Source organism: Microtus ochrogaster, unplaced genomic scaffold (genome assembly GCF_000317375.1).
Source record: "Microtus ochrogaster isolate Prairie Vole_2 unplaced genomic scaffold, MicOch1.0 UNK1, whole genome shotgun sequence".
Taxonomy (NCBI): domain Eukaryota; kingdom Metazoa; phylum Chordata; class Mammalia; order Rodentia; family Cricetidae; genus Microtus; species Microtus ochrogaster.
The window spans coordinates 35,633,158-35,656,364 of NW_004949099.1; the positions used below are offsets into that span (position 1 = coordinate 35,633,158).

Below are 23,207 nucleotides of genomic sequence, written 5' to 3' on the forward strand. Positions count from 1 at the left end.
CTGAGAACCTTTGAATGAAGGCTTGCCAGGAGTGAGGGGGTGGTCACGTGGTCATCGAGGTGAACATGCTGTAGGGAGAGGAAGCCAAGGTCAAATGGTCCCAAACAAGAGCCCACTTGGCTTTACATAAAGGTAAAGGAGGCCTATAAGCCCAGAGCAAGAGCAGTAGCTAGACGGTGCAGTCAGAGAAAAAAGTGCAAAAGTCGCTGTTGCACGCCTTCTGTGGCTCACCATAGACAGGACACCAACCGCAGTCCCGAGAATGGACTCCCCACCTGAGTCTCCCTTGGTCGTGTATAGGCATAGGGGTGACTCAGGCAGCTGTCACTAACACACCCTCCCCAGCATGGGCCACGCTGCCTGCCTGAAGTGACTAGAGCTCTCTGTCCAGCCGGCAGGCAGCCCAAGCAGAGGCTCCTTTCTCAGTGCTCATTTGCTGTTTTGCTGGCTTAGAGAGCCGCCTCATGATTCTTGTAAACTTCGTGAACTTTCCAAGTCTTGTGATCTTTTCCTCTCCCCAGGGGAGGGCGTGTTTAGATTTGGAGCTATACAATATGAATGCAGATCACGAAGGGTCTTGCTGGCTACTGTAAAATGCTACCTTTTCCTCTAGGGACATGGAGAGTCAGGGCAGGAGTAGCAAAGGTCTTGTACTGGACAGCCCAGTTATAAAGCTAAAGGTTCTGGACCAATCCCTGATTTCTATGATGGGTAGGGTTGATTGTTAATCTTACAGGCTCTGAAATCGCCGAGGGAGCAGGCCTCCAGGACACCTGTTTGGGATAGTTTAGATCAGATTTGCGGTGTTGAGGGGAAACATTGGGTAAAGGGAACCTGCTGTCAAGCCTGATGACCTGAATTTAATTCCTCTGCCCTCCACCACGTTGCCCCTTCACCTCTCCGTGTGCACTGTGACACGAAAGTCCTCCCACACAGACACATCCACACAAAAAGAGCATGCCCGTGAGAGACTGTCTGGACTAGTTTAGTCAAGGTGGGACAATCCACCCTAAAGGAGGGGGCTGCACCACTGTCTGGGGGTGGGCCCTGGGCTGTATAAAAAGGAGACAGTGTGTCGAATAAGGGCGATCATTGCTTTCTTCCTCCTGACTGTGGATGCAGTGCGACCAGCTGCTTTAAGCTCCTGCTGGCTTGATGACTCCCCACCGCCATGGGCTGTAACTTGAACTATGTGCCAGAATAAACCCCTCCTTAATTGTTTTTCGTCAGGTCACAGAAAAGCAGCTGAGACAGGGACTTCTCTCCCAACTATTGACTCTACCCAAATATGTGAAGCCTCTCTAGCTCTCTGGACCCTGGCTGCCAGCAGAATGAATTTCTCAACCTCCAGCATGTCTCAGACTGTGTATGTGAGATATGTGGAATGTGAGCCCTTGACGTAGTTCCCATTGCTAACCCCCGTCTAAGCAACCCAAGACTTTTAACCTGAAAAGGGTTACTCTTCCTGAGACTTGAAAGGCTATAGGTTTTAAGAGAAAAATAAGCGACTGGATTTGGGGGAGGATCGCTGACTTGAGATACATTTGGCACATTCAAAGGGATATGTCCTTGTGGCAGTACAATATTTGAGTTTGGAGTCTGTGTGAAAGATCTGGCTGGGAATACACATTTAGGTGTCACTATCAATTTGAAGACGTAAAAAAAAAAAAAGAAGAAAAAAAAAAAAGAAGAAAGAAAGCCAGGCGGTGTCAGCGCACACCTTGAATCCTAGCACTTGGAAGGCAGAGGCTTGCAGATGTCTGTGAGTTTGAGGACAACCTGGTCTATACAGAGAGCTCTCTGAGAGTTAAGGTTGTTACACAGAGAAACTATGCTGAGAGAGAGACAGAGACAGAGACACACACACACACACACAGAGAGAGAGAAACAGAGAGAAACAGAGAGAGACAGAGACACAGAGAGAGCCCAACATGGTAGTTTATATCTGTAATCTCAGGAGGCTGAGGCAGGAGGATTGTGAGTGTGAGTTGAAGGTCAACCTGGGCCACATAGTAAGGCCTTCTGTCTCAAAAGAAAAGAGAGAAAGAAACACACACACACACACACACACACACACACACACACACACACACGCAGAGCCAGCCATTTAGAGTATGTGAGAAAAGAGAAAGAGCAAAGAGACAAGAGAGCAGTGACACAGACTGAAAACCAAGAGAAAGGCAGCTGAGGATGCTGGGGAGGAGAGATCAAACAGGGGATGCTGCAGAGGGCCTGAGAGGGCAATGGGTGGGCACTATTGCTGGACCAGCTGCGCTGGACCAGCCAAGAAGGATTGCAGTGGATTACTAGACCAATGCCTGATGGGCATAGGGTTAAGGAAAGAATGGAGATGGAGAGAGAATTGGAAGCCATAATTACAGATATTGCTGAAAGACTCCAACGAGGAAGCATGCACATCTCTTCTTTCTGCTTCCTTTTTCTGGGTGGAAGTAGGTCGTCCCCGCCCCTGGAGGAGGAGCATGCGGCCCACATGTCCAGTCACTCTGGCCTGCGCCCCTGCACTGGAGAAGTTGCAGACTTATTTTTCTAACCTTTTACCATCAGCTCCCTGGAGAGAAAATAAATATGCCTTTCCCCCAAGACCTGTCCAATACAGAGCTCAGCTAAGGGGATGAAGGGACTCTGGTCATTCCAAAAGGCATGGTGGGACAGGTGTGGGGGATGAGGTTGGGTAGAAATAGTATTACCATTCAGTTTGGCAAGAAGAATTTTAGTGGCTTGACTGTCAATCTCAGCGTGACTTAAAAATGGACTGTCAACTGCTTCCTTTTGATTCCTCAGTCTCGGACTGAGTGCTGGGAACCTGGAGTTCTATGTCCACACAGCCAAAGACTGTCTAATACAGGGCAGGCGCTGCCCCCACCCCCTGCATTCTGATCTTTATGTTTTTAACATGTCATGTGTGCATTCATTGCACAAGTTACATGCTCCACTGAGACATGCTCCCCCGCAACTTCTCTGCTCTCACTAGTCTCTCTCATCCCCCTAGAGACTTTTGCTTTTATATTCATATCAGACATATATATGCACACATATATGCAAACACTAGTAATTTTACGTGCCTCTCTATAAAATCTAATGACTACAAATGAGAGAAAACTTAGAATACCTCTTATTCTGAGTCTTAATTCCCTTAATGTAATTGTCTCCAATTATATTGTTCACTTGTAAACCACAGAACTTTGTTCTTGTTTGAAAAAAAAAAGCTCCATTGTGTGTGTGTGTGTGTGTGTGTGTGTGTGCAGGCACGAGCACATGTGTGACATTTAAAAAAGTTCATTTCTCTGTTATGGGACACCTTGGTTTCTCTGTAGCTTAGCTGTCAGGAGCAGTGCTGCAGAAACATGGTTGTGAGTGTCGTCTCTGGGACATGCACTAGCACCATGGTAGGGTTTTCTTTGTCCTCATCCTCGCCGGCATCTGTGGTTACTTGTCTCCTTGACAACCGCCGTTTTGACTGGCGTGAGATGGGATCCAGTGTACTTTGCTTTGCATTTCTTTGATTTTTTTCTATGCTTATTGTTCATTTGTGTTTCCTCCTCTAATAACTGTCTGCTTACTTTATTATCACTCACTGGTTGGGTTGTTTGATTTCTTGTTGTTTAATTCTTTATATTTTCTAAATATCAATCCTCTGCCAGATATATTGCTAGCAAATACTTTTCTCCTGTTGTGGCTCTCCACCCAGTTAACTGTCCCCTTTGTTGTTATGGTCACGTCTTCATTACATGAGGGCCCATTGTCAACTGTTGGCCTCATTTCCTTGGCTCTTGCCTGTGTCTCCATCTTTAATTGTATTGTCATTTTTAATTTAATGGCATTTTTTCTCTAACAATTCCCCTGTTTTATTTTTACAGTAAGGCATTTGATCCATTTGGAGTTGAGTTTTGTAAAGGAAGAGAGACAGGGGCCTAGTTTCGTCCTTCTGCCTCTGGATATGCGGCACTGGGGGTCGAATGGAACTGTCTTTTCCACAAGGTGTACTTTTGGAGTATTTCTCAAAAAACCAGGTGGCAATAGCTGCATGGGTTCAGAACTCAGTTTTGTGTTCTAATTCATTCTGTGCCAGTGTCGTGCTGCTTTTGGTACTGGGGCTCTGTAATACAGCTGGAAATCAGGTCTGGTGATACCGTAAGCGTTATTTCTTTGCTCAGGGCTGTGTTTTCTATCTCAGGTCTTTTGTGAGAAGCAGCTATTTTGGTAGCACAGGAGTTACTCCACGCCCACTTTGGTCAGGCTGGCATTCGTTACAGTGTATGCCTTTCCGTGTACACACGGACTTCCATGGCTAATACAGAGCATAGTTCTTCGTATCTTTAAAAAGTGGTGGGAACGCTGCAGGTGACATCATAGAGTGTGCTCCCTTGGAGAGGGGTGGCTCCTGCACCGCTCTTTTTCTGGTTCCTCCCCACTCATGGGAAGTGGGCAGCACATTTCAGAATGCTGTGGGAGTTTACATGGGTGAAGTGTGGGTGTAGCCAACCTTTGTCTCCCTTGGCTCTTCCTGTTTCTATAGGGTGTCACTTTGTAGCTCAGGTTGGCCTCGTGCTTATAATCGTCCTTCCTCGTCCTCCCAGGTGCAGGTGGTAAAGGCATGTGTCTCTGTGCTGGACTCCATCCTTTAATGGTGATGAGAGGACCGAAGGGAGGTACCCCTCAGGACTACCTGGGTTGTGCTCTGGTCTCTCTTGATCAGCACCTGGTCACTGGCCCCTTCCCGCTTCCAAGCTTCCAGAGTAGAAGCTTCTCTGGTGAGTGTGGACTTTGTCCACTCGCTCAGGGGCAGAGCTGACCATGGGCCTGCAGTTAAACATTGGCTTGGTCAGTTAGGAAAGGGCCGGCCACGCAGATGGGGTGCTGAACTGGACTGTCAACTTTCTGGAATAATTAGGACTTTCCACAGAGACCACTCATGCCAGCGACTGCACGTTCTATCTTCCCTGAATTTTCCCATCAAACTTTGGACCCCTTAGACTGTCCAGTCTTTTCCAGTTGGCTTTCAGGGCATTTGGGTATTTTTTTTAGTGCCTAGATAGTGTGTGACTACAAACTAAACTCTGTCCCATCAACTGGACCTCTGTTCCCATTAACTTTCAATTAACTGCCATATTTAAGATATCCAAATTGAAGAGGACACACATATGCACAAAGCTACTGCCACTGTCAAGCTAATGAACATCAGTCACCCTCACAAACTCTCTCCTGGCCTTGATAATCTCTCCTTCCTCCTGTGACCCCACTGATGTGTCCCTGGGCAACCAGGAAGCTCTTCTCTCATTGGAATTCAGCTTATTTTTTTTTTTAAATTTTATACATGAGCTATGTATCTTTTTTTTTTTTCTGGCTTCTTTCACTCAGAAAAATTGTTCTGCGATTCAGCCATCATCTCCTTTTCAGTAGTTTATTCCTTGTTCTGAAGGATTGCCTTTACAGACCGCAGAGATAGCTCAGACGATAGAGTGCTCGCTTTGCAAGCAGGAGGACCTGCGTTTGAGCCTTCATCCTCCAAAAGGCCTGGTGGTGGATGCTGGAGAGTCTAGTATCAGGGAGGCAGGAACAGATGAATCCCTGCAGCCAGGCTAACCTATTTGGTGAGTTCTAATTCAAAGAGAGACTCCATGCCAAAAAATGTGGATGTACGAGGAATGACACCTGAGGTGTCCTCTGGCTGTGAACACACTCAGGTGCACACACACACATGCAAACATACATGAACACATACAACTTAAACAGTTTTTAAAAACCTTAAATTTTGTTTTCTTTATATTTTTTCTGATTACTCCCCGCCCCCGACAGGGTTTCTCTAGCTTTGGAGTCTGTCCTGGCTCTGTAGACCAGGCTGGCCTTGAACTCACAGAGATCCCCTTGCCTGTGCCTCCCAAGTGCTGGGATTAAGGGCATGCACCATCACCGCCTGGCTTTTGTCTGATTTTGTTATCACAAAATTCATGCTTCATAGACTGAGTTTGACAGTTTCCTTCCTTTTCAATGTTGTGTAAGAAGTTTGTGTAGAACTGCTGTGATTTCGTCCTTTAATTAAGGGCAGCTTTGATGGTCTTTCTCCTTGAGTAATCTGCAGGAGTTGGTGCTTTTTAAGGAATTTGGCATTTACTCTATGTTGCTGTAATTATCAGTATACCATTGCTCATGAATTTTCTTACCATCTTTTTATTATTTGTAGAATTTGTGCTAATGATATGCTTCTCATTTGTTATATTGGCAATTTTAAAAACTATTTTTGTGTTGTGTGCACATATGTGTACATGTGTGTGTGTTGCCTGTGCATGTGTGTGCACATGTGTGTGTTACACGTGCTTGCATCCATGTAGACGCATGCACACCAAGGACAACCTTTGGGGGCAGGTTCTTGTTTTCCACCGTGCTGAGGCAGAGTCACATGTTTCTGTGTCTGCTCTGCTACTCCAGGCTGGCTGGCCGAAGGCTTCTGTTCCCGCCTCCAAACTCACTGCAGACACGTGTCACTGCACCTGTGCTCTTTAAAATGTGGGTTCCAGGTATTGAACTTGAGTCCGCAGACTTGCGTGATTAGCCCCTTTACCCTCTGAGCCCCAGGCCTTGAATTGGTAATTTATGACATCTGAAAGTCTGTTGAGTTTGTTGTCTCAAGAAGCCAGATTTTGGTTGTGTTGATTTTCTCTCAGGCTTCGTTTTCTTCTTTGGCTTAGTTTGGGCTTCATTGATTTTTATTTCTCATTTATTAAGGGGGACGCTGAAGTTATTGATTTGAATTCTGTTTTCTTTTCATGATAATAGATAACTCCTGCTACTGCTTTAACAGAATCCGCAGATTTGAGTATGTTGTATTTTATTTCACTCTCCTTAAAAAACTTCCTAATTTATCTTTTGATTACTTAATTGATCCATAAATTATTTAAAAGAGTGTTACCTAATTTAAAAAAACTCAGAAATGTGGGCTTCTCCAATGTCTTTCTTTAATTGATTTCTAGTTTAGTCAAGGTATACATCTGTCTGAATGATTTTCTTGCTTATTAGGATTTGCTTTGTGGACTAGTAAACATTCTATGTGTGCCAGAAAATAACGCATACCTGACCGTTGCTGCTGGAATGCTTTATAGATGTCTTATAAGTGGAGCGGAGTTACACAGTTTTCAAATATTTTACATTCTTAATGATTTTAGTTTATTTGTTATTTAAGCAATTGAGAGAATAATGAACATTTTAATTTTAACTAGGAATCTATATACTTTTCTTTGCAGTCCTGTTCATTTTGCTTCATAGATCTCAAAGCTCTTTTTTTAAAAAGTGGTTTTGAATTTAAGATATTATGTACTCTTGATGAACTGACCTCTATTATTATGAAATTATCTTTGACACCAAAAATACTCTTTGCTTTAAAATCTAATCTGTGCAATGCTAAGATAGACATTCTTTTGAAAGTTTTTCTCTGATTTTTAAAGGATTATGGCCTGTTATAGTATTTAATATAAACAGATAAACACTCTTCAGGCATTGTGGTGCGTACCTGGAATCACAGGACTGCAATTATAAGACTCTGAGGTAGGAAGATTGGGAATTATGGGCCAGCCTGGGCTACATGTGAGACTCTACCTCAAACCAAACCAAATAAAAATAAAGATTCCAACTTTCTTTCAATAAGTACTAACCTGAAATATCTCTTTCTCTCTTTTTACTAATAACCTCTTCATTTTTAGAAACCTCAAACGTGTCTCATTTCATTTAGGTAGCATGTTCTTGAGGCTGAGTCTTTTAGTCATTCTATTTAGATCACTTACATTTAGTACAGCTGACCATAGTAGATTAATTCTGACTTCTTACTATTTGTTTTATATTTGTGCTATTAGCTCCTTATTTCTCCTTCCTTCTGTCTTCTGTTATATTAATTAGATTTTTTAAAAAATTATTCTACTGCTTGTATTGTTCTTTTGTTGGCTTACTGTTTATAACTCTTTCTTGTGTTAGTTCAGACTTTGTAGTCTTCATCTTTACTTCATTAAATTTTATTTTCAAAGGATATTTACTCAATGGGGAGCAAACCCAGCAGGCACCGATTCAAGCTGTGCAGTGAAGACAAAACATAGGCCATACAGTTTCCAGATAAGAGTCTTACAAACCTATGTTTTTCTCCTGAGCATTGTACTTTTGCTACATATTTTATTTTTCTATTTGTTAGAAGTTATTTACATTGTACTTTATAATAAATCAATTTTAGTTTTGAATCCTGTTATAACTCTTTGGCAATTTCATGGCTCCATAAATCTTGGTCATTTTCAGTTCCTTCAGTACATGCTCCCATTTCCTCCCTCTCCCACAAAACCTTCTTCCCAACAAGGCCCCTCCTACTCTGACCTCTTCTGTTTGATGTTTGACCCACAGGGTTCTGTTATGGTTGTCCTCATGAGCATGAACAGGGGATGAGCTATTGGAAAATGGCTAACTTCTCTGTGGCTACCGCATTGAAGAAAGTGACACTGTCTCCCCACAGCCCCCACACTGTCCATAGACCTTAAGGGAGGGGCGGGGCATGAGCAATGCCTTTCCTATGCATGATGGGATGTTGACAGTCCCAATCTCTTGCAGGTCTGTGGAGATAATCACAGCTGGGGTGAGTTCGTGACAGCAATGCTTGTGTCATGACCGAAAGACATTGTTCCTCAGTTACTCTCCTCATCCTGGGCTCTGACATTCCTTCTACTCCTCTTCTACGCTGTTCCCTGGGCCACAGGTGGTGTAGAGGCTGTTATAAATGTCCCGATCAGGGATGAGTGATTGACAGCCGTTTATTTTCAGCACTCTGACCAGTCTTGAGTCTGCATTAACCACTGTCCACTGCACAAAGACACGTCTCCGATGAAGAATGAGAGAAGTTCCAATCTATGTAGATAGAAACATAAATGTTTGGAAGGCAGCTAAGTCAATTGTATCTTACTGCTTTTTTTAGGGAGGGAGTCAGGGGACATATTCTAAGTAGTATCCCTAGTTTGTGTTGAACTCTCTGTGTAGACCAGGTTAACCTTGAATTCAAGCATCCACCTGCCTCTGCCTCCTGAGTGCTGAAATTAAAAGCGTGCACCACCCTGCCCAGCCCAGTTGTGTTTTTGACAATGTAGTTACTCTTTCTAGAGTTCTATATTCCTTTGAGGATATGTATTGTTTGTGGCATAGTCATTTCCCTCTGCCTGAAGGATACCCTTAACTTTTCTTGTAGTGTGTGTTTTGCTGGTGATGGTTTCTTTTCATGACTCAAGAAGTTTTTTTTTCATTTTTTATTTTTGTTTTTGAGCAAACATTTTCTTAGTGTACAATTCCAGGTTGACAGCTTTTCTCCTTATTGCTATAACAATTTGTCTCTCTGCTTGCTTGCTTGCTTTGCTTCCAAAGATTAGTTTGATGTTTTCCTTCTTTTTGTTCTTCTGTATTTATGTGTCGTTTCCCTCTCTGGTTACGGTTAAAAATTTTCCTCCTGAAAAACAGGGGCATTTAAGTAACAGGATTGTGATGTGCCTTGGTCTAAACTTCTTTACATTTCTTTTGTTAGGTGGGACTGGAGTTGTCCCCAGTGACAGGAACACATGCAGTATCCAGTATCAGGAGGGTCTCAATGCCTATGTATGGTCAGTGGGGTTAGGTACTGTATGAGCCTTGTTATCTTTAGTATTTTGAAATGTTCTTTTTAGTGTAGAGCCATACCACCCGAATGTGCCCAACCTCAGACATACTATGCCCAATCTTAGCCATACCACCCAAGTGTGCCCAGTCTCCACTAAACCACCCTGAGTGTGCCCAACCTCAGCCATACCACCCCAAGTGTGCCCAATCTCAGCTAAACCACCCTGAGTGTGCCCAACCTCAGCCATACTATGCTGAGTGTGCCCAACCTCAGCCATACCACCCCAAGTGTGCCCAGTCTCATACCACCCTGGGTGTGCACAATCTCAGCCATACCACTCTTGTAATAAGGAGGCTGCTAGCTAGTTCCCAGCCACTTAGCCCCAAAATAATTACACAAAAATTGTATTATTTAAATCACTGCTTGACCCATTAGCTTCTTATTGGCTAACTCTTACATCTTAATTTAACCCACTTCAGTAATCTGTGCATCACCACAAGGTTGTGGTCTACCAGCAAAGTTTCAGTATGTCTGTCTCCAGCGGTGGCTCTATGGCTTCTCCTTTACTCTGTCCTTCTTTCTCCCAGCATTCACTTTAGTTTTCCCTACCTAGCTCTTTCTACTCTGCTCTGCTATAGGCTCAAAGCAGTCCTTTATTAACCAATGGTATTCACAGCATACAGAGGAAAATCCCACAACATACTCTGAGTGTGCCCAATCTCAGTCATACCACCCTGAGTGTATCCAATTTCAGCCATACCACCTGAGTGTGCCCAATCTCAGCCGTTCCACCCTGAGTATGCCCAATCTCAGCCGTTCCACCCTGAGTATGCTCAATCACAGCCATGCCATCCTGAGTGTGCCCAATCTCAGCCACACTACCTTGAGTGTGCTCAGTCACAGCCATGCCACCCTGAGTGTGCCTAATCTCAGTTGTACAACCGAGTGTGCCCAATCTCAGCCATACCATCCTGAGTATGCCCAATCTCATTTGAATAGTTCTTCCTTTCCCCTCAGGTTGTTTCCTCTCTCCTGGCTCAAGTGGAAGGTTCTAGGGCTTCTGTTCATGTGGGCCTCCCTTTCCTGGTTGCTCTCTACTGTGAATCTTCCTGACAACTTTGTCAGTAGGTAGAGATCCATGCAGAGAAAATACTTGAGTACAGCCTGAACTATCCAGCAAGATCTTGTCTCAAAACTCAAATATTTAATAAAAAGTCTGAAATTAGTATAATAATGTCTTTGAGAAGGGTTCAGAACTGTAGTCTGTGTGAGGTTTCTGGGTATTTGTCATTCAGTGGTCTCCCCGTCATTTCCACGAGGATGTGTGATAAGGCAGTAGCTGAGGCTCAGTGGGGAGTAAACCCAGCAGGCACTGATTCAAGCTGTACAGTGACGACAAAGCTTGGGACATACAGCTTCCAGGTAACTTGGTGCCCCTAGATCCCCGCTGTGGTTACAGATAACATAGAGTCATCCTCAGTTTTATGCTTTCTGTCTCTGGGGTTCTGACCAGCAGTGTGGGGTGGTACTGAGAGGAGCTGTATGTGGACTTTGAAGAGAAGAGTGCCAGGTAATGGGCATCCCATTTTCTACCCACAGGTGCCTTCTTTATCCCCTACCTCATCTTCCTTTTTACCTGTGGCATTCCCGTCTTCTTCCTGGAGACAGCCCTTGGCCAGTACACCAACCAGGGAGGCATCACGGCTTGGAGGAAGATCTGTCCCATCTTCGAGGGTGAGTAACTCTGTGTCCCATTCCATGGGCATAAACTGGTGCTTATAATCCATAGCCCTTGTTTAGGAGGTCTGAGTGATGAACAGCAGTTCAGAGATTAAAACAGGACCCGAGTCTCCATATTAACCTGCATTTTATCTGTGATCTGTAGATTGAGATAGTTATATAGTCCATCAGATAGAACAGGGATAATGGATGCACAAGGCAAAGGCTTTGGATTAAATGGGTGAACGAGTGGAGTGCAATGCTATTTTATTGTATGTGTTTTAAATATGTAACAATGATTTATTTTTAATAGGACATACTTAATCAGAAAACATTTTAAAAGAGAATTTCTTTTAAAAAATTTATTTTTATTTTTATATTGATGTTTTGCCTGCATAAATGCCTGTGTGAGGGTGTTGGATTCCTTGGAATTGGAGTTACAGACAGTTGTGAGCTGCCATGTGGGTGATAGGAATTGAACTCAGGACCTCTGGAAGAGCAGCTAGTGCTCCTAACCTCTGAGCCATCTCTCCAGCCCCTTAAAGGGAAATTTTAAATGAGAAGAGTATTTCATTAATTAGTCTACCACTTTGACATAATAACTTGAAATTTTAGACTGCTTCATCTCTGTTTACTTGGCTAACTCCTTTCTGCTTTGAAATGATGTTTTTTAGAGGCAAACCCCTGGAGCAGGATCCTTAGATCAAACCGATTCTCATTAGCTTGTCCTGTGGCAGTGTTAACTGGCTGACAATGTCAAAGACATGAGCAGATCTTTCCTCCATTTCCTGTGGTGTTCAGGATTTAACCCAGGGCTTTGTACATGTGCTATCACTGTAGAATATTCTGATATATAGACAGATAGAAAGACCATTGAATTACAACATTCGTAAAAACAAACCAATAAAACTTCACCAAAAAGTCCTGCATGGGGCAAACTTCTGTAATGCTAGCACTCAGGAAGCTGAGGCAGGAGATTGAGAGTACAAGAACAATCTGGGCTGTATAGCAAGTTTGAGGGCCCCTTTTACTATATGAGACCCTATCTCTAAAAACATCACCCTGGTTGTAGCTACAGAATACAGGTACTTTACTGTGTTATTTTACACCCTGTGGCTATTTGAGATGATAACTATTTTAAAGGTTGTTCATCCAGTGTTTGTATTTTCCCGTGTGAACTGCCTGTCTCTACTCTTGTGGTTTTGTGCTGTGCGCTTGGTATGTGCCTCTGTGTGTGTGTGAAGGTCAGAGGTCAACCTCAGGAGTTCTTCCTCAGGCACTGTCCAGTATTTTATTTTATTTTTTTGAGACTGAGTCTTTCCCTGGCCTGGAACTTTCCAAACAGGCCAGTCTGGCTGGCCAGGGAGTCCTGAAGATCTGCCTGTCTGTGTCTCCCTGGATCTGGGATCAGAAGCTCATGCCACCACATCTGGCTTTTTCTTTTTTAAATGTGGGTTCTGGGGATGAAATTCAGATCCTCATGCTGGCAAGGCAAGCATTGTCTTCAGCCCTGCACTCATATTTTTATTTTGGAAACAAGTCAGATTAATTCTGGGAAAATGAACTATTGTCATGGTAGAGTTAGTTTTTTTATTTTTATTTTTATTTTTATTTTTTTTGAGACAGGGCCTCACTAGGTAGACCATGCTGTCTTTGAACTTGTTTTTATTCAACTGCCTCTGCCTCTTGAGTGCTGAGATTACAGGCATGTGCCACTCTGCCTAGCTCCAGTCTTATGTATTTAAAAGGTATCCCAGAACCTGAAAAATATCAAAGTTCAGGCTTAGTAGCAGAAGACAAAAGTGCTGAACCAACCTAGGAGACCCATTGGAACTTAGAAACTCTATTCCTTTGGCCAGGAGTCCAGGCTTATCATTTTTTGCTATGGGCCCTGATCAGGGCATGCAAGTCCCTTCCTACACAGGGGTGGGTGGTGTGTGAGAATGTTTGCACTATCCTGGCCCAAAGCTTCAGTCCCCTCTCCAGGCATCGGCTATGCCTCACAGATAATCGTCAGTCTCCTCAATGTCTACTACATCGTCGTCCTGGCCTGGGCCCTCTTCTACCTCTTCAGCAGCTTCACCACCGACCTCCCCTGGGGAAGTTGCAACCATGAGTGGAATACAGGTAAGATCATTGCTGAATAGCCTCCTTCCTTCTCCTGCTTGGCTACGTCAACCAGGAGTGAGATCATCACTGTATCCCAGTCAGTCAACCTCTAGTTCATATTTTGGACTCAGATCCTCTCCAATAGATTATGATGAACTTCTGCCAATCAAGAGTATTGCCAGTGGCAGACAAAGGTCTGATGTGTGAGTAAGGCCCTGGCTTCCCATCCAACACTCCCCTTCAATGTGAGATTTCATCAGCCTCACAAGCAAAATGTCATGGACTTTAAAAAAACTTGATATATTCTATTTTTGTACTACGCAAATAGAACCGACGTCCTTTTCTGTGTTCAGTCACTTATTGGCTTCTGTCTGAAATATGCCCTGTTTGATATTGTCAACGTATGTATTTGTTTTTCATATCTGGAGCAATTTTAAGTCTTTCAAACTTATAATTTGTCTGTGCTCAATTCAGCAATGAGCTGTTCTGTCCATTATCAAGAAAATTCGTAATAGCAATTAACTTCTATGTTTGTAAGCCCATGTGAGCAGCCTAGATCAAGAGAACTGATTTTTTTATGTGTGGGTGTGGGGGGGGTGGGTTGAGACAGGGTTTCTCTATAGCTTTGAAGCCTGTCTTGGACTAGCTCTTGTAGAACAGGCTGGCCTCGAACTCACAGAGATTTGCTGCCTCTGCCTTCCAAGTGCTGGGATTAAAGGCGTGTGCCACCACCACCCGGCAAGCACTGATGTATTGAGAGCCATGAAGACAGCAAAGCTATGCAGGTGGGACTTCTCAATGGTCCCGCCTCTGAGGATGGATGGGTTTTGTGTGCGGTGTTCTGTGTGCAGTCCATGTGTTACTGAGCACCTGACATGTGGCCAGGGTGTGGGAGGAACAGAACAGTGGAATTTACACTTTACATGCCAGATGGCGTAGTGGCTGGGCAGCACAAAGAACATGCTGGCCAATGCTTTGCTTGGCATCTCATTGCTACATGTCACGATCATTGTCCAAGTGTCTTTTAGTGCTCATCTGTGAGAGCATATGAAGGGGCAAGGGCCACGATGAATGCGTTCTTGTACAGAGAAGCCATTGGCTCTGAGCTGGAGTTTGAATCCCTGACTTGCCAGGTTCAGACTGGCTTTCATTACTTTGGCTTCTGACTGTTCCTCTTAGCTCATGGTGACAATCAGAGGTCCAGTGCCTCACACTCCCTTCTCAGGCAAGTCCTTGCCCGTCTCTGGTGCCACCTGCCTTCTGCCATCTTTTATCAAGTGAAAAGTCAGATCTTAGAGGTATGCTTCCCCACACCCAAAGATTGAGATAGGCTCCTCCCAAATGAACTGGTGGCCTCACGCTGACCCTTGGCCCTACTTGGGCACTTTTCTTTTTGCTGCTTACTGATGTCGTTGTCCTTTTAGCTGGAAAGGCAATGAGGTGTTTTGTCCTAGCACTTTATAAGATATCAAGAAATGCTGAGGGCCTGGGAATGTGGGTCTGGTCTAAGCCCTGCAACTGGCAATGCAGGAAAGCAAAGAGCCTTACCCTCCTGTAGCTGTCACCAGGTGACAAGACACCCTGTCTCAGTTGGGGTTATTACTGCTGTGATGAAACACCCTGACCAACAGGGGAGGCAAGGGTTTATTTGGCTAAGGTTTCTACATAAGCCTGATCATCACTGAAGGAAATCAGGACAGGAACTCAAGCAGGGCAGGAGCCTGGAGGCAGGAGCTGATGCAGAGGCCTTGGAGGGGGAGCTGCTTATGAGCTTGCTTCCCCTGGATTGCTCAGCCTGCTCTCTTATAGAACCCAGGACCAGCAGCCCAGGGATGGGACCACCCATGGTCCCTCCCCCACTAGTCACTAATTAAGACAATACTCTTAGCGGCGGTTCTCAGCCTGTGGGTTGTGACCCCTTCAGGGTTCGCATTTCAGATATCTGCAAATACTTTCACTATATTCATAACAATTGTCAAATTACAGTAAAAAATATTTTTATGGTTGGGGTCATCACAACATGAGGAACTGTATTAGAGGGTTGCGGCATTAGGAAGGTTGAGAACCACTGCTCTATAGAAGAGCCGACAATTGTGTTCAAATGGATAGAGGCATTTTTTTCAGTTGCAGCTCCCTCCTCTCTAATGACTCTAGTTTGGGTCAAATTGACACAAAACCGCCCAGCACACACACTGTGAACAACATAGAAAGGAATATAGAAAGAAGAGGTATACATTGTCAGGCCTGGCAGCACCTTTACCCGCCGGGTCATCTGCCTTTGTATTCCCTAAGATTATATTGATGTTAAAACATTAAAAAGAATGTCCGCATTCTGTAAGATTCCAAAGTGCTGTGCAGGTCGTGAAGAGCCACCATTCACTGCTTCACATTTATGTTTCCATTTGCTATAATCCACCAGCCCTCATATTAATACCTGTGTTCTAGCGACCAGGAAAGTGATACGTGGGTACCAAACTATCACTCACCCAGGCCCGCACAGTCGATACCTGCACAGTCAGAATCAAGCCAACGCTCTCTGACCTTGTTCCTGCGACTGTGTTCTTGGCTGCTTTCCTATGTGACTTTCTTCGAAGGTGTTCTTACCATTCTTCCAAGGCTGTGGCTCCGCCTGGGACAGCTCCCCAGGGATGGCTTATATTTTGAATTACATGGCACACAGATGTAGTAATATAAGTGGCGGGGCTGCGTCCCCAGCACCCCGGCCGCCTCCGGCTAGCTTTACCCGAAATAATTACACAGACACTGTATTCTTTTAAGCATTGCTTGACCCATTCTCTTCTAGGCTAATTATCACATATTAATTTAGCCCATTTCTAATCATCTGTGTGTAGCACCCCAAGGTGCGCTTACCGGGAAGATTCTAGCCTACGTCCATCCTGGGTCGGAGCTTCATCGCGTGTGCCTCAGAGAGCAGAGCTCTCGCCTCTGCCCTCAAGAGTGGAGCATCGTGTCTCTCTGAGGCATCTGCCCCCGAGAGGAGAGCTGTCGAGTCTGACCTCACTTCCTCTTCCTCCCAGCATTCTGCTCTGTTTACTCCTCCCTCCTGTTTTAACCTATCAGGGCAAGCAGCTTCTTTATTTAATTAACCAATGACCTTCCTCCATCACACAGAGTCTTTCCCCAGGTGCTGCTCTGTAGACAAGCAGTGGGCAGTCCACAGTGGGAGTGTGTGAGGTGAGGTTGCCTCGTGGAAGGCTACTATGTAGGAGAATGTGTGGCTCGCAGGACTCTAGCCTAGAGCCTTCTTGGCCACCTTACTCTGATCCTGTTATCTTTGGTCATGCCAATGTTGGCTGATGAACTTCCTCCTTCCTCCCTGGGGTTCATGGGTAGAAAACTGTGTGGAGTTCCAGAAGACCAATGGCTCCCTGAATGTGACGTCTGAGAATGCCACTTCCCCTGTCATCGAGTTCTGGGAGTAAGTGAGACCTCTCTTCCTTTGGGATGTGGCTCTGCACTCAAAAGAGGGACCTGGGCTGGGGACTTCCCTGGGCAGCACCAATGTGGCTTAGCTCTGTAGTACCTTTACTATGGTTAATGCAGGATTGTTCTTAGACAAACTTTGTAATTCTCATGTTGGAGAGTGTGTACCTATACTAACCGCCCTCCCTTCTGTCTGAAGGTACTGCACCTCATCCAGACCCTACCCCAAATGTCATTCACCCAAGTCTTGATCCCTGACATCAAGCATTCTCAGATGGATGAGAAAGTTTATGCTACTTCCCTTCCCTCAGGCTCAGTGAACCTTCCAAGAAAACTGAATTGGGTACAGTGTGTGTTCACCACACTTTAGGTCTGTCTCCATCTCTGTGAAAAAGAGAGCATCACAGGCCTTTAGACAGGAGCTTGGAGGTGTCACTCTCCTGCCCACACATGTACCCTCAGGGTTGGGGTGGTTGTTTAGCATGCTTATGACCCTGGGTTCTATCCCTGATACAGAAAAGAAAACCCCACAAAATCAATAAAAAACAATAACACAGAAGGGAGGGAGAAGGAAGGAAGGAAATCCAAGCAAAAGGCCAGGGTACACCTTCTCTCTTAGGAGGCGAGTCCTGAAGCTCTCAGATGGCATCCAGCACCTGGGGTCCCTGCGCTGGGAACTGGTCCTGTGTCTCTTGCTCGCCTGGATCATCTGCTACTTCTGCATCTGGAAGGGGGTCAAGTCCACGGGCAAGGTCTGTGCTGGCAAGCTCTTTCTCCCTCCCATTCCAGGACAGCCTGCCTTCCGTAGGGACTGTCACCCTTGGTTTAGCCTAGTCAAGACAGGAGGGAATGACAATAGCAATTTATGTGGCTTCCTGCCTTGATTCTGTGCCTCTAATGGGTTTCACCCGTGTACTCCTGGGGGATGAATGGAAGGAGAGAGGGAGGGGAGGCAGCACCAGTTAGGAATCAGTGGGTGTGAGCACCTTGCAAATCTAACAGAGCCATGGGTCCCCGTTTCATAAGAGTTCAGTGCACAGAGAATGCTGTTAGACCACACACCTCAGATGATTCTCAGCCAATTCAAAGATTTTGGCCCGTTCTTTGCCCTAGAGGCCGAAGTGGAGAGGGTGTGTGTGTGCGTGCACACGGGCATGCATGCAGGCAAGCATGCGCTTGCATCCTGAGCTCTTCTGAATTCCCACCCTGGAGGCCTCTCATGAGTCTCCCTTCCTAATCTGACCCCCTCCACCACCGGAAGGGATCACATGACACAGACATTTGCATGCCAGACCTCAGTGCTGTCTTTCTGCGCATTTGTGTGGGCAAAGGCTTGTGTTCACACAGCCACTCCACAAATACTGGGGCTGGAGGGAAGGAGAGGGGAGCTGTGGTCCAAGGTTTGGAGAGACGGGACTGAACGGCTGCGAGGCTGAGGGGGGAGCAGGACGGGAAACTCCCTTGGCCTTGGCTGTGGGCTGGGAGCTCCTGTATCATACCCCTTCCCCCTATTAGGGAGTTCCAGTGCGCTCTAGTCCAGGGCACTTAACTTACTCTGTTTTTGCTTCTCCTCTGCGTTGGCCAGGTGGTGTACTTCACGGCCACATTCCCTTACCTCATGCTGGCGGTCCTTTTGATCCGAGGAGTGACCCTGCCTGGGGCAGCCCAAGGAATTCAGTTTTACCTGTACCCCAACATCACACGTCTGTGGGACCCCCAGGTGAGAAGCAACTACAGGGTCACCACATGGCTTTGGGGGTTCTTGAACTATACTGAGTACCTCAGCTCCCCTATGGCCCCCCAAGTATCTGTGATGACGGTGGTTAGCACGGTGGGACTGGGAGTGCTCCCTTCTGCAGATGTGTGTCCACATGGAGTACCTCAGATGACGGTGGTTAGCATGGCGGGAGTGGGCATGCTCCCTTCTGCAGATGTGGGCCAGCAATTGCTTGTGGTCATAAGATGCCTGCCACTGTTCGTTCTTGCTCTACAGCCGCCCAGAGGACTTGGGACCCTGGCAATCATACTTAGGGACTACAAATACCACTCAGCACTGTTACTGGAAGGCTGCCCCCCTCTCTCGCCACCTCAGCCTGCCACCCTCTGCCCTATGGTGCCCTCTCTCCGGCCAAGTGAGCTGACTCTCTAGTCTCTGCTTCCTGCTCCTCCCACAGCAGCTGGGCTGGTGTCAAATTTCCTGTCAGTTGTCTCTTTTCATTGGGCCTCCCTTTGAGGTGTCCATGCTCTCTCACTCCACTGCCTACAGTTTCTCCGTGTCCGGGGGGGGGGGGGGGTTGTGTTGCTTTATAGTGAGGGAGTACAAGGTGGCCCGATTGTGAACGCCTGCTTCTGACAGGTGTCCTCTTGGCAGCCATTTTGAAGGCCGGTCAAGCAGCAGGGATGTCATGGCTGCTACCCAGGGTTACATGCTGCTGGACTGAGAGGGGAGAATGTATCTAGGTCAGTGATATTCCTCTTGATTTTGGGGGATTCTGTATCAATGCAAGGACCGCCAGCGGACTTGAGGACAAATGGTTCTCCACAACTAAAGGACTGTCGGATGGCCTTGCATAGCACAAGCCCAATTTGTGAAGTTGTTGGGAGTTAAAAAGGCAAAAAATGGTCACAGAGCTCCCAAGTCCCCGCTGGCTGGAAGCAATAGTTCTCCTTTGGGCGGAATTGGGGTTGATCCAAAGCTGAGCCCTTCGCTAGTCTTCAACTTCATCTGGGGGAATTACAAGTCTTTTCTGGGTAGCCTGGCTCCCAGCAGCCAGGCCAGCCCCAGCCAGAATCTCCTCACAAAGCAGCCTTGGTCTTGAGTCTTCCTGAGGGTTGTGAGCCTGGCCTTCTCCTCTCTGGGTTCTCACAAACCCCAGAGATACAGGCTACTATCAAACAGTCACATGAGGGCACCGGGACTTGGTCAGGCTATGGAACTAAGTTATAGGTCCGGATGCTGTTGAAGCTTCAGGGATTCTGGAGCTTGGCCAGCAAAGCTGTTTCACCACGCAGAGAGGAGGACCGTGGGCCCAGGCGTATGCAGTATTTAAGTGGTGTTTCTGTTCTGTGATTTGGAAGCCTTTTGTCCTTCCCTGGAACCGGAGGGTTGTGATGGACAGTGGACAGTAAGCGGGCTGCTCTCGGGCAGCGGCGTCGGCAGGCTAGATAAAGGCAGGCTTGGAACCAGCTTGCAGAAGGGGCCCTCGGGGTTCTAGAACAACAGGTAGTCTGAAAGACCGAAGGAGCCCAATATTGGTAGCTCTGTCCTAATCAGCCATTTGTAGCCAGCAACTGACACATCCCTGGCACTGATTAAGAGGTTTCCATGTCTTATTTCAGCTAGACCTCAGAGCATATTAACGAGACAGTTCGCCTTTATAGGTAGAGAGACAGGTCTAGAGGCCCTTAAGGTTTTGTGGTATTGGACATGACTGCAGGGTGTCATGTGTGCCAGGCCAGCTCTCAACCCCAGGGTTTTAAGACTGTCTGTCTCCGCATCTGCAGCTGGAAACAGGTCTGGATGACAATCCTACAGACTCTTCTGGAAGGCAAGGAGGCAAGGTGTCTGCTCACCACGGCTTCTTCTGCAACTCCCTTACTGCAAACTGTACCGGGCTGCGTTCTGTGCCAGGCCCATGCTAGGAGCAGTGTACCGTGCATAGTCCCCAGAAGTCACGAGCATGGGCCAGGCAAGCTTCAGCTCCGGGGTTTAATGAAGTTGTATCTGCCTCAGAGAGAAAGGCTTACTGGACCCCGAGCTCCTGCTGCCATCCATCCAATCATCAGGCAACTGTAGGCTGCACAGGGAATGTGCCTGTTCCGTGGGCTTTGTGGCTGTGGGCAGGAAGCAGGTTCAAGGGCAGCGGGGGTTGTAGTCTTGTGTTGAAGGTAGGTGGTTGTCACCCGTGAGCTGAGTAGAGCCTGCAGGGTGGGACATCCTGCTATGCCCTAATTGAATGTAGTTGGCACTCCTTGGGGAGTGTGATAATCCCAACTGGTGTTTGCCTGGCACTTGAGAAAGGTACAGAATCCCCACTAGGTAACACAAAGACTAAAGGCATCTCTCCCGCCATGAGCAGAGGCGGGGAGCCAGGGGAGACTGCTGGGTTCCTCTCTCATTTCCGCCTCTCTGCCAGGCTTGCTGTGAGCTGGCTGGGTTCCTGCCTTTCCCAGGCTCCAGGGCTCCTGCTGAGAACTGGCTCTTAGGAACACAGCACCTGCTTTCCTCACACCACGCGCCTGTCCCTCATCGCCACCTCTTGTTCTACTGAGCTTCAGATGATGAGTAAGGGCAGGGAGTGGGGGGAGTGGGGGCAGATTGTCTGAAGAGCCCGGTGGAAACTGTAAAACTCCTACGTGTTGCAATTCTCATGAAGTAGGGTGTTTAACCGTGGATCAAAACTAATTCTTTTTTTTTTTTGACAGTTTCTCTGTGTTGCCCTGGCTGTCTTGGAACTCGCACTATACACCAATTGGACCTTGAACTCACAGAGCTCCGCCTGCCTCTGCCACCCAAGCCCTGGGATTAAAGGCGTGCGCAACCACCGCCCACTGAAACTAGGTCTTAATTTTGGTGGTGTCTGTTGGGAGCTGAAACGAGAGCTGCTCACAAGGGCTTATCTCTGGCCAGGCACGGGGCTCAGGGCCTGGCATGGGTGAATTGTTCTAATCACTAAACACATCCTGAGTTAGATATTGCCCGCATTCTATAGATGGAGATGTGAAAGCTTAGAAATTGAAGACTCATTGAGAAGCAGAAGCTAGTACGTGAGAGGGGTAGGTTTGGTCCTGAGTACTCAATTAAACAGGGATTCACAAAGCCCAGGCTGGCCTGGAACTTGCTTTGTAGCTTGGGATGCCCTTGAATTCTTTTCTTTTCTTTTCTTTTCTTTTATTTTTTTTGGTTTTTCGAGACAGGGTTTCTCTGTGGTTTTGGAGCGTTTCCTGGAACTAGCTCTTGTAGACCAGGCTGGTCTCGAACTCACAGAGATCCACCTGCCTCTGCCTCCCGAGTGCTGGGATTAAAGGCGTGCACCACCACTGCCCGGCTTGCCCTTGAATTCTTAATCCTTCTGTCTCTACTTCTCAAATCCTAGCATTACAAGGCATGTGCCATCATGACCATCTGAAAGCTTATTTGAGTTCTAAGGACAATTTTTTTTATTACTTAGGGTAGAGAATTATTAATATTTATTTATGTATTAGGCATTTTGTATCATTGTTTTATTTGTTATTGGACTGATTTTTTTTTTTTTATTGAGAACAGTACGGTTCAAAGAGGTTAAATCAAATACCAGTAATGGTTAGAAGTGGGGCTGGAGCCTAGGTCTGTTTGACCATGACTGTTTGACATTTGACCATTGACAGCCATGGCCCTTCTAAGAATAGCAGGCATTTATCCACAAATACGGACTTTGAAGACACCATTCCTGGATCTGTTCTCTTCCTCTCTCCCCCAAAGGCCTCTTTTTGCCCACACTCCACTAAGTGTTTTTCATACTTTTTTTTTTTCTGGGTCAATCTTCTAGCCCAGCAGGAGACACATCAGAGTTCTGTTCTGAAACCCAGGGGGGCATGGAATGATGAGGCAGTGGGTCGCCTGTGGTGGGAAACAGCACAGCTTGCTGTGTGTTCCTGAAGCCTCCCCCACCACCCCATCCTGTTCCATTCCCCTAACCCAGCAGGCATGATGAGCTGCAGCTGCACAGAGCTCACTCTGCCAAGTTCACAGCCAGAGGCCTTTTGTCAAAGGCCGCATCTGACCCTTGAGCTTTGAACTCTCGCCCTCCTGGGTGGCAGTTTCTCTGTTCTCATTGACCTCTCTCCTGCCATGGCCCATTCTGCTTCCCTGTCCCCAACTCCCGCCAGGGGAGGCAAGCAGCCAAGTCTTGGTTTCTCTTAAGACTTCTTCCCAAGTCCAAGTTCACAAACATGCATAGTCACAGGATGGGGCCACCACCTGCCTAGGGGCCATCACAGTGTCTCTGTAGGCACACAGGGGGGTGTCCTTTTAACACAGGGCCAACGCACTATGAGGCGGGGCAAAAGTTCAAGGCTAGTGAGGCTTTCAGGCTGTACAGCTAAGGCCTGGATGTCCTATTTGGGAGAAAGCAGCTGACATCATGACAACTGTGCCATGAACTCAGCCCTCTCACCTCCAGCCCAAGGACACCCTCTCTGTCCAGACTCGGTGTTCCGTGCTTCAATGTCCTGCTGGTTAAGTGGCTCAGACCCTATGGGGTTAGGAATGAATAAAACAGAGCAACATGGGAGGTCACTGTGTTCCCTGAGATGATCAGGACAC

At 46.5% G+C, this 23,207-nt stretch overlaps 1 protein-coding gene across 1 annotated transcript in view; it reads left to right on the forward strand.

The window, feature by feature from the left end:
• The window catches only part of Slc6a13 (solute carrier family 6 member 13), a 35,747-nt gene that overhangs the window by 5,752 nt on the left and 6,788 nt on the right, over positions 1 to 23,207 (forward strand). Inside the window, exons 3-7 of the mRNA XM_005365157.3 lie at positions 11,231 to 11,365; positions 13,337 to 13,477; positions 16,814 to 16,898; positions 17,523 to 17,655; positions 18,489 to 18,623. Of these exons, the coding sequence (XP_005365214.1) occupies positions 11,231 to 11,365; positions 13,337 to 13,477; positions 16,814 to 16,898; positions 17,523 to 17,655; positions 18,489 to 18,623 (629 nt within the window). The remainder of the gene's footprint in view (positions 1 to 11,230; positions 11,366 to 13,336; positions 13,478 to 16,813; positions 16,899 to 17,522; positions 17,656 to 18,488; positions 18,624 to 23,207) is intronic.